Source organism: Gadus chalcogrammus, chromosome 13, assembly GCF_026213295.1.
Source record: "Gadus chalcogrammus isolate NIFS_2021 chromosome 13, NIFS_Gcha_1.0, whole genome shotgun sequence".
Taxonomy (NCBI): domain Eukaryota; kingdom Metazoa; phylum Chordata; class Actinopteri; order Gadiformes; family Gadidae; genus Gadus; species Gadus chalcogrammus.
This window is the reverse complement of record NC_079424.1, coordinates 15269254-15282595: the sequence shown is the minus strand read 5'-3', so window position 1 is coordinate 15282595 and position 13342 is coordinate 15269254. Positions and strand designations below refer to the sequence as shown.

General features: G+C 48.6%; 1 protein-coding gene across 1 annotated transcript in view; it reads left to right on the top strand.

The window, feature by feature from the left end:
- foxj3 (forkhead box J3) overlaps positions 1 to 13342 on the top strand; it is a 74583-nt gene that overhangs the window by 47258 nt on the left and 13983 nt on the right. The window contains exons 3-5 of the mRNA XM_056605269.1: positions 1147 to 1221; positions 6472 to 6555; positions 8446 to 8547. Coding sequence (XP_056461244.1) covers positions 1147 to 1221; positions 6472 to 6555; positions 8446 to 8547 — 261 coding nt within the window. The remainder of the gene's footprint in view (positions 1 to 1146; positions 1222 to 6471; positions 6556 to 8445; positions 8548 to 13342) is intronic.

Below are 13342 nucleotides of genomic sequence, written 5' to 3'. Positions count from 1 at the left end.
TACTGTCTCTGCTGAGGTATTATTGTCTCTAGTGTTGTGCAAGCAGCCACTACCCTATGTGCTCGGGGGTCCGTCTCTCTCTCTCTCTCTCTCTCTCTCTCTACCTCTCTACCGCTCTACCTCTCTACCTCTCTTTCTCTCTCTCTACCTTTCTCTCTCTTTATCTCTCTCTCTCTTTACCTCCCTCTCTACCTCTCTACCTCTCTACCGCTCTACCTCTCTACCTCTCTTTCTCTCTCTCTACCTTTCTCTCTCTTTATCTCTCTCTCTCTTTACCTCCCTCTCTACCTCTACCTCTCTCCGTCTACCTCTCACCACTCTCTCACACATACACGCATAACGTGCACCATCACCGCACATGCTACTCATCTCACGTATCCATTCAACTCATGGGAGGATCCTGAAGCTTTTTTTGTAGTGTGGCCATCTGTCAATGGCACTCCACCTCGGTGAAGTAGTGGAGCGCGTGCATTTGGCGGCCCCCAGTATATACCAAGGTCCCCTGGACGACTTCCAGCTGGTTGTGAGGGCCCTGGCTGTGGTCGGTTAACCCAGGGCTGTGAGCTTTTTATGTTCAGTCAGCCGGCCCACTTGAAACCCCTCCCCGTCAGACAGATGGATGAGCCTCCCCGTCTAGCATCGACAACGAGGCTGCTAACGCTGTAATGAGTTAACTTCCAGAATGATCTGCATAATTTATTTCCTGCCTCCTCAGGAGCCTGCTGGAGCATTAATTAATATTAGGGCCGGGTATCAGCAGTCGTCCCACTCTGGGATTCCTCCTGGCTCATACTTCTGGCACCCGTGGAATTCGATATGTTGTGCAACCAGCGTGCCTTTAGTTGGAGGGATATTTTCGGGCGGGGAATATTCTTTCCAGTTTTCTCCTTTTGTTCGTTTTTTCCTTTCTTTGCACAATCAATGTGCTGTTTCAATGTGCACGTGTCAAATCAAAGTCCTTCATTGGTTCACAAGCTGAGGTTTTTTTTTCAGTCGAGAGCTCCTCGACCTTGATGTAAATAATAGGATTGACAGCCTGATTTGACATCCAGCTCAGCTTTGTCTTCATCGCCATGCAACCTTGTTCAACATTACTTAACGTTGCTCTCTTTCTCTGTCCCCCCCCCTCCTCCCCCTCCCTTACAGAACTCAATACGGCACAATCTGTCATTGAACAAGTGTTTTCTCAAAGTGCCTCGCTCCAAAGATGACCCAGGGAAGGTGAGTTGACGGCTCTATTCTTTCTGATTCTATGAATTCCAACTGCTGACATTCAGGATTCTGAGAAATTATCATTTTTGGGGTGGAGGCTAGAATCCACAGTTCTGACATTGCCTTGGGCCACTATCCACGATTGCGAAACGTTCTTGTACTGTATGCTCTGTGGCGAGGAAAAAACCCATAGTGTTAACTTTGAGTGTCTGCCAGGTTTCAGTCTGGAAATGCATGGTATGCTGATAATCTATTTTGAACCTTTCCGACCCTGCAGAATTGCAGGGCTTTGCATGCAAAAACCACTACTTATCTACACCCACGTTGACAGTTGATGGCTTTTGGGGTTGGTTTTGATTTTATTTGACTAAATAAGTTTTACTTTTATTAAATAAGATGATACAACTAAAAAGCGAAATCTTGCTGATGAAACCATAATGGAAGTTTGTCATATAAAGCAGTGTACTACACGCACCAGTTAAGTCATATCAACTAATTAAGCTACAATTTATGTTGCTGAAACTTCCAAAAGCTACCAACTTAATTTCCGTAATGCGACCCAGTTTCATGTAAAACGTGTAATAACCGCAGGACAGAGATGTGATTTAATTGCGTTGTGCAAGCTTGTGCAAAGTCTTCACGTCATCGGCATCAGTCTTGTTGGTGAACAAGAACAACAACGTATATTGCATTACAACATTCAACCCTGGCACACTATATGTTGTTGTGTTACATTGTTACACCATGTCTGATGCAGACAATAGAAACATAACAATCTTTAGTCGTTAATGTTGCAAAAAACATTTTCAGTCTGCAATCTGCAGCCATCCAACCGCCTGGGTTTCATAATACTGTTCCTTCTGTTCCACACCATCTTGTGTACTCGCTATTGTTAAGTCACTTGTTCTACTTTTTTCTGTTTTATGGTCATACATTGAGTCTCAAGCCATTCGTGAGCTAATGCCATCTACAGCATCGTCTTGCGTTTCCTATTCTCCTATAGCACAACAAGCTGTTGGTGTCTTTCAACAGTATTTCTCTAATGGCAATAATGACAATGTCACAATTGAGTGGGGTCCATTGGGGAACCATGCAGCATTCCTTTAGATTGTGGTGCAGGCGCTCACGCCCACTCACGCAATGCAGCCGGGGGGCCGGGGCTGTATTTATTAAATTGTTAATGGTATATGTTGTATGGTAACATGCTTTAACTTAGTGATAATAACATTCTTATTAATAGTATTGGTATATACTATTTACATAGTATTTTTTTCTTCTTCTGGTGATCTGGCATCCGGTATTAGTGCATGTGTGCCTCCCTCTGCATACTCATGAATAGCGCTAGTGCTGCAGTGTCGCCTAACAACAACGTCACCTATATGTTTGAATGGTGGAGGAGCAGGGTGCAGGCCAGGGTGGCTCCACCATTGCAAAGTTTAGGGAGAATCCTGTATGATGCATGCATTTAAATTAATGAAATAACACAAATATTATTCTACACTAATACAATTACGGTATTTAAAAATAATATGAATTCAGCGTGAGACAAAACTTCATAAAGAAACCTTGAGTGTGTGATTGCAGGGCTGTAAGCTCTCCAGCGGCAGCGCTGCACCACTGCTGCATTTAGGAGAAACAATGTATTGACTATTGACTATTTCTTAGAGAGCAACGAGCTCTGCGTCCGTGGCAGCGTTCTCCGGTGGTTCTGGGTACTCTGTTATCTTGCGGCTACTTTCAGTCTTTTAACCTTTTTTTTAGCATTGTGGTTTAGGTGCGCATAGGTCGCAGCATACGCTGCACTGTGGCCCAACCTACAGAATTTCATACCAATGTCAGAGAGAACCTTGTGCAAGCTCGGGAACCCGTGCAAATAATCACACACACACACACACACACACACACACACACACACACACACACACACACACACACACACACACACACACACACACACACACACACACACACACACACACACACACACACACACACACACACACACACACACACACACACACACACACCGCGCGCTCTTGAAGACACACACACACACACACACACACACCGCGCGCTCTTGAAGACAGGCGGAGGCATGAGGCGCTACGTGTTGTAGAGGATGGGGACTGAATGCTAATTTCATGTTTTGCTGTAATCCTCTGATATTGACACTCCTGGGAGCTGCTCCATTAAATACAAAATAATCTATTGCTGTATGGATCCCATTCCAAATGCAGGGCCAACACGCGTGCATCCTTAATGTTTAATTTTGAATTTTCCTCACTCCCCCCCCCCCACCCGTACCCCCGAAGACAACTTCAAAGAGACGCTAGCCACTCTTGATATGTTGCATCAATATTGAAATATGGCAGGAATACGAGAACTGCTGGCTGGATGAGATAGGAGATGCGTGTGTGTCCCCCTCTCTCTCGCGCGCCGCCTCGCTTCCCCTCCGAGATGGTGTGAGCGATGGTGATTGGTGTTGTACGACAACACACCTCGTGCCTGGGAGGTGAAGAGAGTAAGAGTAGTCGTAACACCCTCCTCCGCGCGTACTTTGACTGAGTCTCCACCGGCACAGATACTGGAGGAGGATAACAGCGCTCTAACCAGCGGTGGGTTCACGCCATGTGTGCAAACAGAAAATGGGGAAGCGACCTTACCGGCCGGAATCCACGCAGGCCTAACGGACTGGCGGCAGCTTATGAAAATGAGCTCAGTCATCAACTGCGGCCGCAGCTGATAAAGCGAGTTATCGAGGCCCGTTGTTTAAACATCCGTCACGACGCCGGGCGCCTTTGTTTCATGCGGGGCCAGAGATGATTGCGGTTTGCCCTGGTGATGCACTCCGAGGACAAACTGCGTTATGCAGCTGTACATACATATATATATATATATATATATAGGCTACGTATTTATATATATAATATATAAAAATAAAATTGGTGAATAATTTAGCAACTCTTTATATTGGTTTTGTTTATTTATTTATTTCTACTTGCAGGTCCCCAGAGGGCACTGCGGGGAAATGTAGAACCCTCCCTCCCTCCCTCCCTCCCTCCCTCCCTCCCTCCCTTCCTCCCGCCCTCCTCCCAAGGGACTGAATTTAAGGATTTTTTTTTTCTCCCTAATTAAAAAGAAACGCCACCCGGCCCTGCTTTTATTTATTTATTAATTTATTAATTTATTTATGTGTCTATTTAATTTATTTATTTCTTCACGTCTGCGCGGCTCGTACGTCTCTGTCTATGTATCCTAATGGAGACCTAATTGAATCGGTTAACCCTGGCGGTTCCGTGTCAGGACAGATGCCGGGATCGCGACGGTGTGGCCGGCTTAACCTTCCCGTCGTCCTTGTTGGCGGCACGTGTGTTTGTCCACCGTTGAAAGCCTCTTGGCAGACGCACAAGGAACCTAATGAGTTTTTTCCCTCTTTTTTTTGTGTGTGGGTGTGGGTGTGGGTGGGTGTGTGTGTGGGTGGGTGCGCGCGTTGTGTTGTTGTTTTTTTACCGTGCATTTTCTCAGTAGCCTAGATCATTACGAGAAGCCTCTTCATCTTTGCTTGATTGCGTTGTGAATAATTCTTCCCCCCGAGGAAAATGTTAATTGACCCCGAAGCCTTGGAAATATTAAAAGTTGTAATTTGGCCCCCTGAAGAATATAGGCCAGCCTGTAGGTTTTCTTTTTAACAAGCAGAGCCGGGAGTAGCTAAGGAAGAGGTTTGAGGAAAAGCGTATTGTTAGCGTTAACAAGAGTGGGCCTTGGTGTATTCATTGTAAGAAATTCTTTATGTACATCTAGTGCTATGGCCTCTACTGTTGTTCAGACCATCTCTGGATGAAAATATCAATTATTCTCTATGCTAAGGAAGTCATTTTAGAGGTCCCGACTCCCAACCTCACACACTCCAGACAATTGAGATTTTATCGGGCTTCATATGAAATATTAAAAATAAAATTTCAAACTTGTACTGCCTCAGGGTGAAGATTTCATTTTTTTTTTTCTACAACTGTAAGCCGTGTTGCTCTTTCGCTTCGGGGGAAGAGCACCATTGAAAAATAAATTAAATGGGGCCGAATGAAGAGATAAATAATGCAGCTTGTGTATGTGGAATGCGAGCGCCAACCCTAGAGCCCGCCTCAACTCTTCTCCACTTGATTAGCTCAGACCTGAGAAGAAAGCAGCGCTAGCACTGGCAACATGCAGGGCCCGGGGGCCGGCGGGGCCGGGGTCGATGCGTCGGTCAGGGAACGGAGGACGGAGATGGGCGGTGGATGAGATGGAGGAGGAGGAGGAGGAGGCTGGCGTTGGAAAGAATGAGACCAAAAGGTTATTTCAGGAGCATTAGAAGAGAGGATTGGAGTTTAAAGAGAAACCAGGAGGTGAGGACGAGGAGAAGGGTTGAGGAAGAGAAGAGGGCGATTGTGGAAGATGAGACCACAGTTGAGGGAGAGGAAGTAGAGGTTTAGCAGGAGTTGGGAGTTGAGGAGAAGGAGGAGAATGTAGTTTAGGAGGCGATGACAGGAGTGAAAGAAGGAGGTGGCAGTGGAGGAAGATGTGTCAGGGGCTGAGGTTGACAGGTGCTGGCAGAGGCAAATGGTGATTGCCTTTACGACTGACAACACTTTATCCACGCGCCGAGCTGAGGAAGTTGAGCTGCAGAAAAGAGCTTACCAACTCACCACCGGCGGCTTCCGTCTCTGCTGCTGCACTTACATCAAGAGAGCCGCCGCAGAGGAGGACACACACACACACACACACACACACACACACACACACACACACACACACACACACACACACACACACACACACACACACACACACACACCCTGCATGTAGTGTACAGGTGCACATTTACACACACGCATGCACACACAAATATTCATAAATGCATCCTCACACATGCACGCACTCGCACCCTCACCGACATACGCACACACATGCCCGCACACAGACACTCGCATACAATGACATTCTTCTGGTTAGAAGGCTTGAATCCACAGAAATGGAAGTGAAATCTTTGTGCGTCGAGTGTGGGCTCTGGGTTGTGTTACTGAATCTTTTTTTCATTACTTTTTTTATTTTTTCTGCGCTCGACGCAAAGTGTCTGCTTGTGTCACGTCCTGCGGTTACGGTTCTCCTGAGCTTAGACACTTGAGTGCAGCAGTCCCCTAACATCCCAGAGATGCTAAAGCTTTTGTCTGAAGCTCGGTAATGAAGCTATTGTGTGTGTCTCTCTCTGTCCTTGTTCTGCAGGGCTCCTACTGGGCCATTGACACCAACCCAAAGGAGGACGCGCTGCCCACTCGGCCAAAGAAGAGGCCTCGTTCAGGAGAGAGGGTGGGTCCACAGAGATGCACACAGCATGGATACCTCGGACTGGCTCTCTATGTACCTGTACCGTCGCTCTCTTCAGCCCTGTCCCTCGTCTTTTCCCTTTTTTGCTTGTTTTAGCTTGTTTTTTGTGTATCACTATCTGTGTCTCTTGTCCCTCCTTCTTTTTCAGTTTTCCAGTCAATCTTTCACTCGCGCTCTCTCTTACTCAATCTTTGACTCACCCGCTCTCGCTCTCATTCTCTCTCATTCTCGCTCGCTCAAATTGTCTCTCGCTCTCTGTTTTACACACACACACACACACACACACACACACACACACACACACACACACACACACACAGTTCTGCTCTTGTTATTCGTCATGCCTGCCATATGTGGACACACACTGAGGCGCACAGTGGGAGCTGCTGCCGGCTGCATGCGTCTGGGCTGCATCTCCACCCAGCTCCAGTAGCCCCGTCATGAAGTGGGCTCCTTATTAATAAACTATGCCCCAGGCAGCCATTACATACATTGCATACTGCACTCGTTTTTTTTAACAAACATCAATTAATGCAGAGCCGTGTGCGCGCCAGTTACTTTGGAGCCTGAGCCTTTGTCTTTAATTATGGATGAGTCTCTTTCAGCTGTGCTGGTTTAGTGAGCAGCTCAGATTGACCTGGCCCTGAGGCTTCCCAATACGCGCACACGCACGCACACACACACTCCCATACACACCCATGCACACCCTTCTCCCCCATCAGTGCGGCTGAGAGACACTGACGTAAGTGTGTTCATGTACTCACACACACATGGAATCACTCTCATTAATACACATGCTAACATGCATAGTTACACCACGTAGGACCGCTACACGTGTACCCGCCCACACACACTTATCTATCCAACACCCGGTATCATCGTCACTGCACCACACGAGCACACAACCACAGACAGACAGACACACAACTCTCGTCATTCTAAAAAAATAGAAAGGCGGTCACAGAACCACCCACAAGACCATGTGTCTGTGGGTCTGGGTTATGAGCGTTGTGTGAATATATAAAAAAACAATTAAGAGGGAAAGTGAAAGGTATGGGTTGTGACTTCCATTCATGTCGTGCCTGTATGCCGCCCCAGTGCCAGCATCTAGCCTGTCAGCCTGCTCCTCTGATGCAGCAGCAGCCTGTTGTTCATTTAGGGCTCAACAGAACAAGATGGCACCCCGCGAGAGGTGTGAGCTTGTGTTTTCACTGTGACACGTACGCAGTCTACACCCCCCCCCACACACACACACACCCCCTGATGCATGCCGTCTGCCGACAAGGTATTCCATTAGGGCGAAATGGAGAGTTTTGTGAAATCTCATTTATGTTTATCATGAATTAAAAATGGTATTGTTGGCAGCAAATCCTCTTACAGTAAGCACTTTTGGTAGACAGGCACGGATGAGTTATCCCCCCCCCCCCCCCCCCCCCCCTCCTCGAAAGAGCACCTGAGCTGCTGAAAGGTGTGTGTGTGTGTGTGTGTGTGTGTGTGTGTGTGTGTGTGTGTGTGTGTGTGTGTGTGTGTGTGTGTGTGTGTGTGTGTGTGTGTGTGTGTGTGTGTGTGTGTGTGTGTGTGTGTGTGAGAGATAGAAAAAAGGGGTTGCTCTTCTTGGTGAACAATGCCTCAAATGTGACCTATATAAAGGTGTATCCATTGTCACCTATAATTTATTCATCTGCATAAATATTCTGTCGATGGATAGGCATCACGCACACACTTCCTCACACACACACGCACCACATTTCTGCCTGCGGTGAGATCACCTGTATTTGATCGTTGAATAATGGCAAGTCTTTTTTTGTGTCTCTCCCTAATACCCTCCCCCCACTGCTCCTCCTCCTCTCCCTTTCCCTCTTCCCTCTGCAGGCTTCCACGCCGTACAGCCTGGAGTCAGAGTCTTTAGGGATGGAGTGTATGATCTCTGGAAGTGCCTCTCCAACGCTGGCAATCAACACTGTGACTAACAAGGTAGCTCTCTCTCCGTCTCCCTCTCACTCTCCTCTCTCTCCCTCTCCATAGCCAGCGATCCGGCATCCGCCAGCACACCTGGCTACAACGTTGCACCTTGACCCCGCCCACTTCTCCTACCACCCACAGCACTGCATCCCTTAGACACCAGCTCTTCAGAGTCGGGGACGCACACACATACCCACACACACATACACACACGCATACACACGCATACATTACACACTCGTATCCACATACTCAAAGGCGGATATGCCTAAAGCTTTACTGCAGCACAGCCCACACTGAAATCGCGCATATCTGCACTGCAGCAGTCTCTCTCTGGCTACGAGTGATTTTTATCTGGATTATGACTATCATTTTTTGGTTTCTTATGCTATGTTTAGTTCCAAAAGTGTAGTCAGTGCCGATGCTTGGCCTCTTTCGCTTGCTGATAGCTTACCTTAAACGCACACGCGCAGATCTTCGACTAAAACTAAACCAGAATGGGTTGAAGCGACACGCTCCTCAGCTCGCTCCCGCTGTTCACGGAGGCTGAGAGCGGGGCGCTGCGGATACATCTGCTGTCAGGGAGTGTGTGTGTCTGTGTGTGTGTGTGCATCCAACACATGCTCCATGCTACAGCAATGTGGCCGTGTTGACTCTGAAACCTGATATTAGCTCGATAGCAGGCCAGAAGAGGATATTGGAGTCAAAGAATATCCCCAATGCAAAGGTCCAATAACAAAGACCGTATCACACAGCCATCGGATATCTTTGAAGCCGACTGTAAGCAAAAATGTTCGGCACCTCGCTAAACTCTGTGAGCAGACCACGTCCATGCCATGCGGCGGACTGGAGTGTTTCGCCGCTCTGCAGTGGCTTGTTACCTGCATCTTGACACTGACACATTTGAACGACACATCCACGGTGATTAAAAAGGCTGCGGTGCATCGCTACCTCTTTGCATATATAAATGGCGGAGCGGAGAAGCTGCAGATGCCGATTTGGCTGTTGTTGGTTCTAAGTGTGCGGCTCTCTCTGAAATTCAAATAGGCTTCTTAACCCCAGGCCCTCGTCCTCTGGGCTCAGACAGGGCAGCTCTCTCTGGAGGCCCGTTTAACCAACAACAACAACCGAAAGAGTAGCTTCCTTTTCATTTCATTTCATTTTGGTGATAAACCTGATGAGGGGGAGTCGGTGGGGAAATCTGGGTGTTGATGGAAAGATGTGATTTGCACATGTGTGTGCGTGCATGTGGTTTGCTAAGCCATGATTGTACTCAAGTAGTGAGACTGATGTAAAGGAATGATACTGTTTTTGTCATTCTTTTTTTATTTGTGTGTGTGGGTGCACGCGGGTGTGTGCCTCTGCACACACGCTAGCTTTGTCTGAGTGACAGCTCTGAGCTTGTAGAGCATGTCGTAGACGCAGTCGGGTGACGGGGAACCAATCGGGACAGAGGCGCGCGTTCGTTCACATGCAAAGTCACTTACCACGGCTGCTGCCCTTGCTCTGTGAGATGGAGGGAGTTTGGTGAAGCGCACGCCAGACACAACAACGGCAGCCACCATTACAAACTGTAGAGTCAGAGGAGCAGCAGAGAGGAGATTAAGCCTCTGGAACTGTCAGTTTAAATCCCGTTCAAATCGCGCGTGCGTTTGTGTGTGCGTTTGTGTGTGCGTTTGTGTGTGTGTGCGTGTGTGTGTGTGTGTATGTGTGTGCGTGTCTGTGTGTGATACAGCTGACCCGTCTTTTTTTTGTGTGCTGTTTATTAGTACCAAAATCTGCTGCCGTGGCAAAAGCGAGCGAGAGACAAAGCAGAGTGTGTGGGGGGGAGGGGGCTGCTCTGAGACCCCCAGACTCCACGAGGAGCGCTTGTTTCTCACCGTCTTACACTGTAAACACGCTGCCAGGCCACGCCTCTTTCTGCACAGCCTGCCTTGCCAAGCCACAGGAATTCCCTCTCTCTCTCTCTCTGGCTCGCTCTCTCTTTCTGTTTTCTTCTCTTTGCACCCCCCCTTATCCACCTCCTCCTTTCTCTTCCCGTTCCCTTCTCCACCCACCCTCGCTTCATTTCCCGCCTTCCAGATCGACCAATGGCATAGGGCGTCAAGGAGGAATGCCGAAGCAACATGCCAGCAATATAGTTTTTATTGGTCCGACAGGGGAGTAGGTGTGTGTGTGTGTGTGTGTGTGTGTGTGTGTGTGTGTGTGTGTGTGTGTGTGTGTGTGTGTGTGTGTGTGTGTGTGTGTGTGTGTGTGTGTGTGTGTGTGTGTGTGTGTGTGTGTGTGTGTTCATGGGGGGGAAGGGGGGGGGGGGGTCTAGTTTAACATTGACTGTTGGACATTCCTCCAAGACTTTTCACTTCCCTTTGTAGGCATTTTTTTTCTTTTCTCTTTTATTTCCTTTTTTTTTTCTTTATGTCCCAGAAAGCCTTGTTCTTTGCCCCCCTCCTCCTCCTATTCCTCCTCCCTCCCTCCGCTTAATGGGAATGGCTGAGATGAAAGTCCTGGCACTGGAGTGCGATGATGAAGGGAGAAGGGGATTGTTGTTAAGTGTGTTTGCTCAGAACCCCCCTACACACAAGCGCACGCACACACCTCCCTTTGCCTCGTCCCCCCCTCTCTCTTTCCCTCTCTCTGTGTCCCACGGGTTGGTGAGGGGCTCTCATGCTGAACACTGGCTGGTATTGTTGCAGACACCTGGGCCAATCCTGCTTTGATTTCATAATCCACGTAGTCTCCTGCTCCAGATTAGGCCGTCGTGTTAAAGGCACCTCTGGCTCCTTAACTTGAGTCTCTGCTAAGCGCAGCAGCAAGAGCGCTAACGCCAAACGCGTTATTACCAAGAGAGAATCTTCTTCTTCGTGTGTGTGTGTGTGTGTGTCTGTGGTCATGTCTATGTTGGTTTGTGCACAGCTTGCAAGGGTGAGAAGAATGCTAGATAGCCTGCTAGCTAACGGCAGACACGATATCAGCATTTGCTTAAGCTGCTTTTTGTGTGTGTTTGTGCACGCCTGTGTACATGTGTGTGGGTTGGTTTGTGTGCGCATTGTGCAAATGTGAGTGGGCACCAGCTTGGCTTTGTGCACATGCAAATCTGCTTATGTCGACGTTAGTGTGTGTGTATGTGTTTGTGTGTGCATGTGTCATAAATTGGCACCGGCCTATCTGTGTATGTGGGTGAGATGCGACTGGGAGTTCATCTGTGACTGTGCAAGCTCAAGTGGGCGTCTCCTCTCTGGGGGCCCTGGCGGGCGCGGGGGGCCTTTTGTGTGGGTGTGTGTGTGTGTGTGTGTATCTGTGCGTGTGTGTGAGAACCACAGCACTGAGGTTTTTCCCAATCATCACACAGTGTATGGATATGAAGAGGCAAAAATAGATTGTGGTGAGAGGCTGTTCAAGACTGAAGCTTCTTTCATGACTCTGCTACACATTTTCGTTAATATTTCGGCAGCACGCTGGTTTTGATTAGCCTGTTAGGGCTGCTTTGTCGCTCTCCACGAGCGCAGGCTAAGCCCTGCTTCTTAGTTTCTCATCGGGTCGTTCTGGCTCGGTGCTGGTAACCCGGTGAAGCCCACACTGAGTGAAGAAGGACTGGAGTCGACTAATGAGCTGCTCTTTAACCCCCCAATATTCCTCCTCTTCCTCCTCCTCCTCCCAAATGTTCCTTTAATCATAAGCACACTCCCATATTCCACCTCCTCCACTTGGCTGCTGGGTTCGTGACGCTGCACATTCTGCAGCCAGCCAGCGTGATCAGTCCGTAGGCTGCCAGCCCGCTCTTTGTCTGCCCGTTCTGGTAATTATTATTATTAGGCTTTTATAAAAGGCACACGGTCATGAACCTTGAGGATGTCGACACTGATGCGGTTTGCGTCTATTCCTGTTGCTTCTTGTTACATGTTTGAAGTCGTCTTAAAGGAAAATAGATACAACTACATAGTGTTCTTATTCCATGTGGATGACATTGTGCTCATCGTACAGAGTGTCCGTTGTGCTCTATCCCCCCTCATCATTTGCCCCTAATAACGATCCACTGACTTTATTTTGGATGGGAGGCGAGGTGGTGGTGGCGCAGGGGGGGGGGGGGGGGGGTATTCGCGGAAGCGGTAGGGGAGTAAACTTTCGAGAAGGGATAATTAAGATTGTCGTTTTGAAGTGCCTCGGCTGGTTTCATAGCTCGGCGGAAAGGTCAGCGGCTCCGTAGCGCCGGAGACCTTTGTTAGCTGTCCCAAGCCGGTTTGCGCTCGGTGAGCAGATGTGTCTGACACTGCCGGTGCCGTGACCTTTAGTGCTATGGATGTCCCACCCTCACCAGCCTAAACAACCCACCCACCCGTCCATCCACTCTCACCCATCTGCGCCCCCCCCCCCCCCCCCCCCCCCCCCCCACCCTCAACTCCCCCTACAGCCGCTCACACGCTCAGTGCGAGCCCCTGGTTGACTATGTTGGTGTTGACTGCCTTGACTGAAAATTACAGCCTGGGAAATAAGGAAACCTGGAGGAAATGTATATATTTTGCTTTAACAAGTTGTTACATGCACTGCCAACACAATTACAGTGTGTGCCTGTGACACCGGCGCACGCACGCACGCACGCACGCACGCACGCACGCACGCACGCACGCACGCACGCACGCACACGCACACAAATAAACCATCAAATGGTAAATTACACCGTTTACTGTTACATTCCAAACAACTTCCTCTCTCTAACCCCTGCTTTCTGAAGAATGCTAATGCACTGGTAGCCTGGTTAGGCATGGCCAACCCGTGTTTGTCGCTTGCATACTGTCCAGGCATGCACACA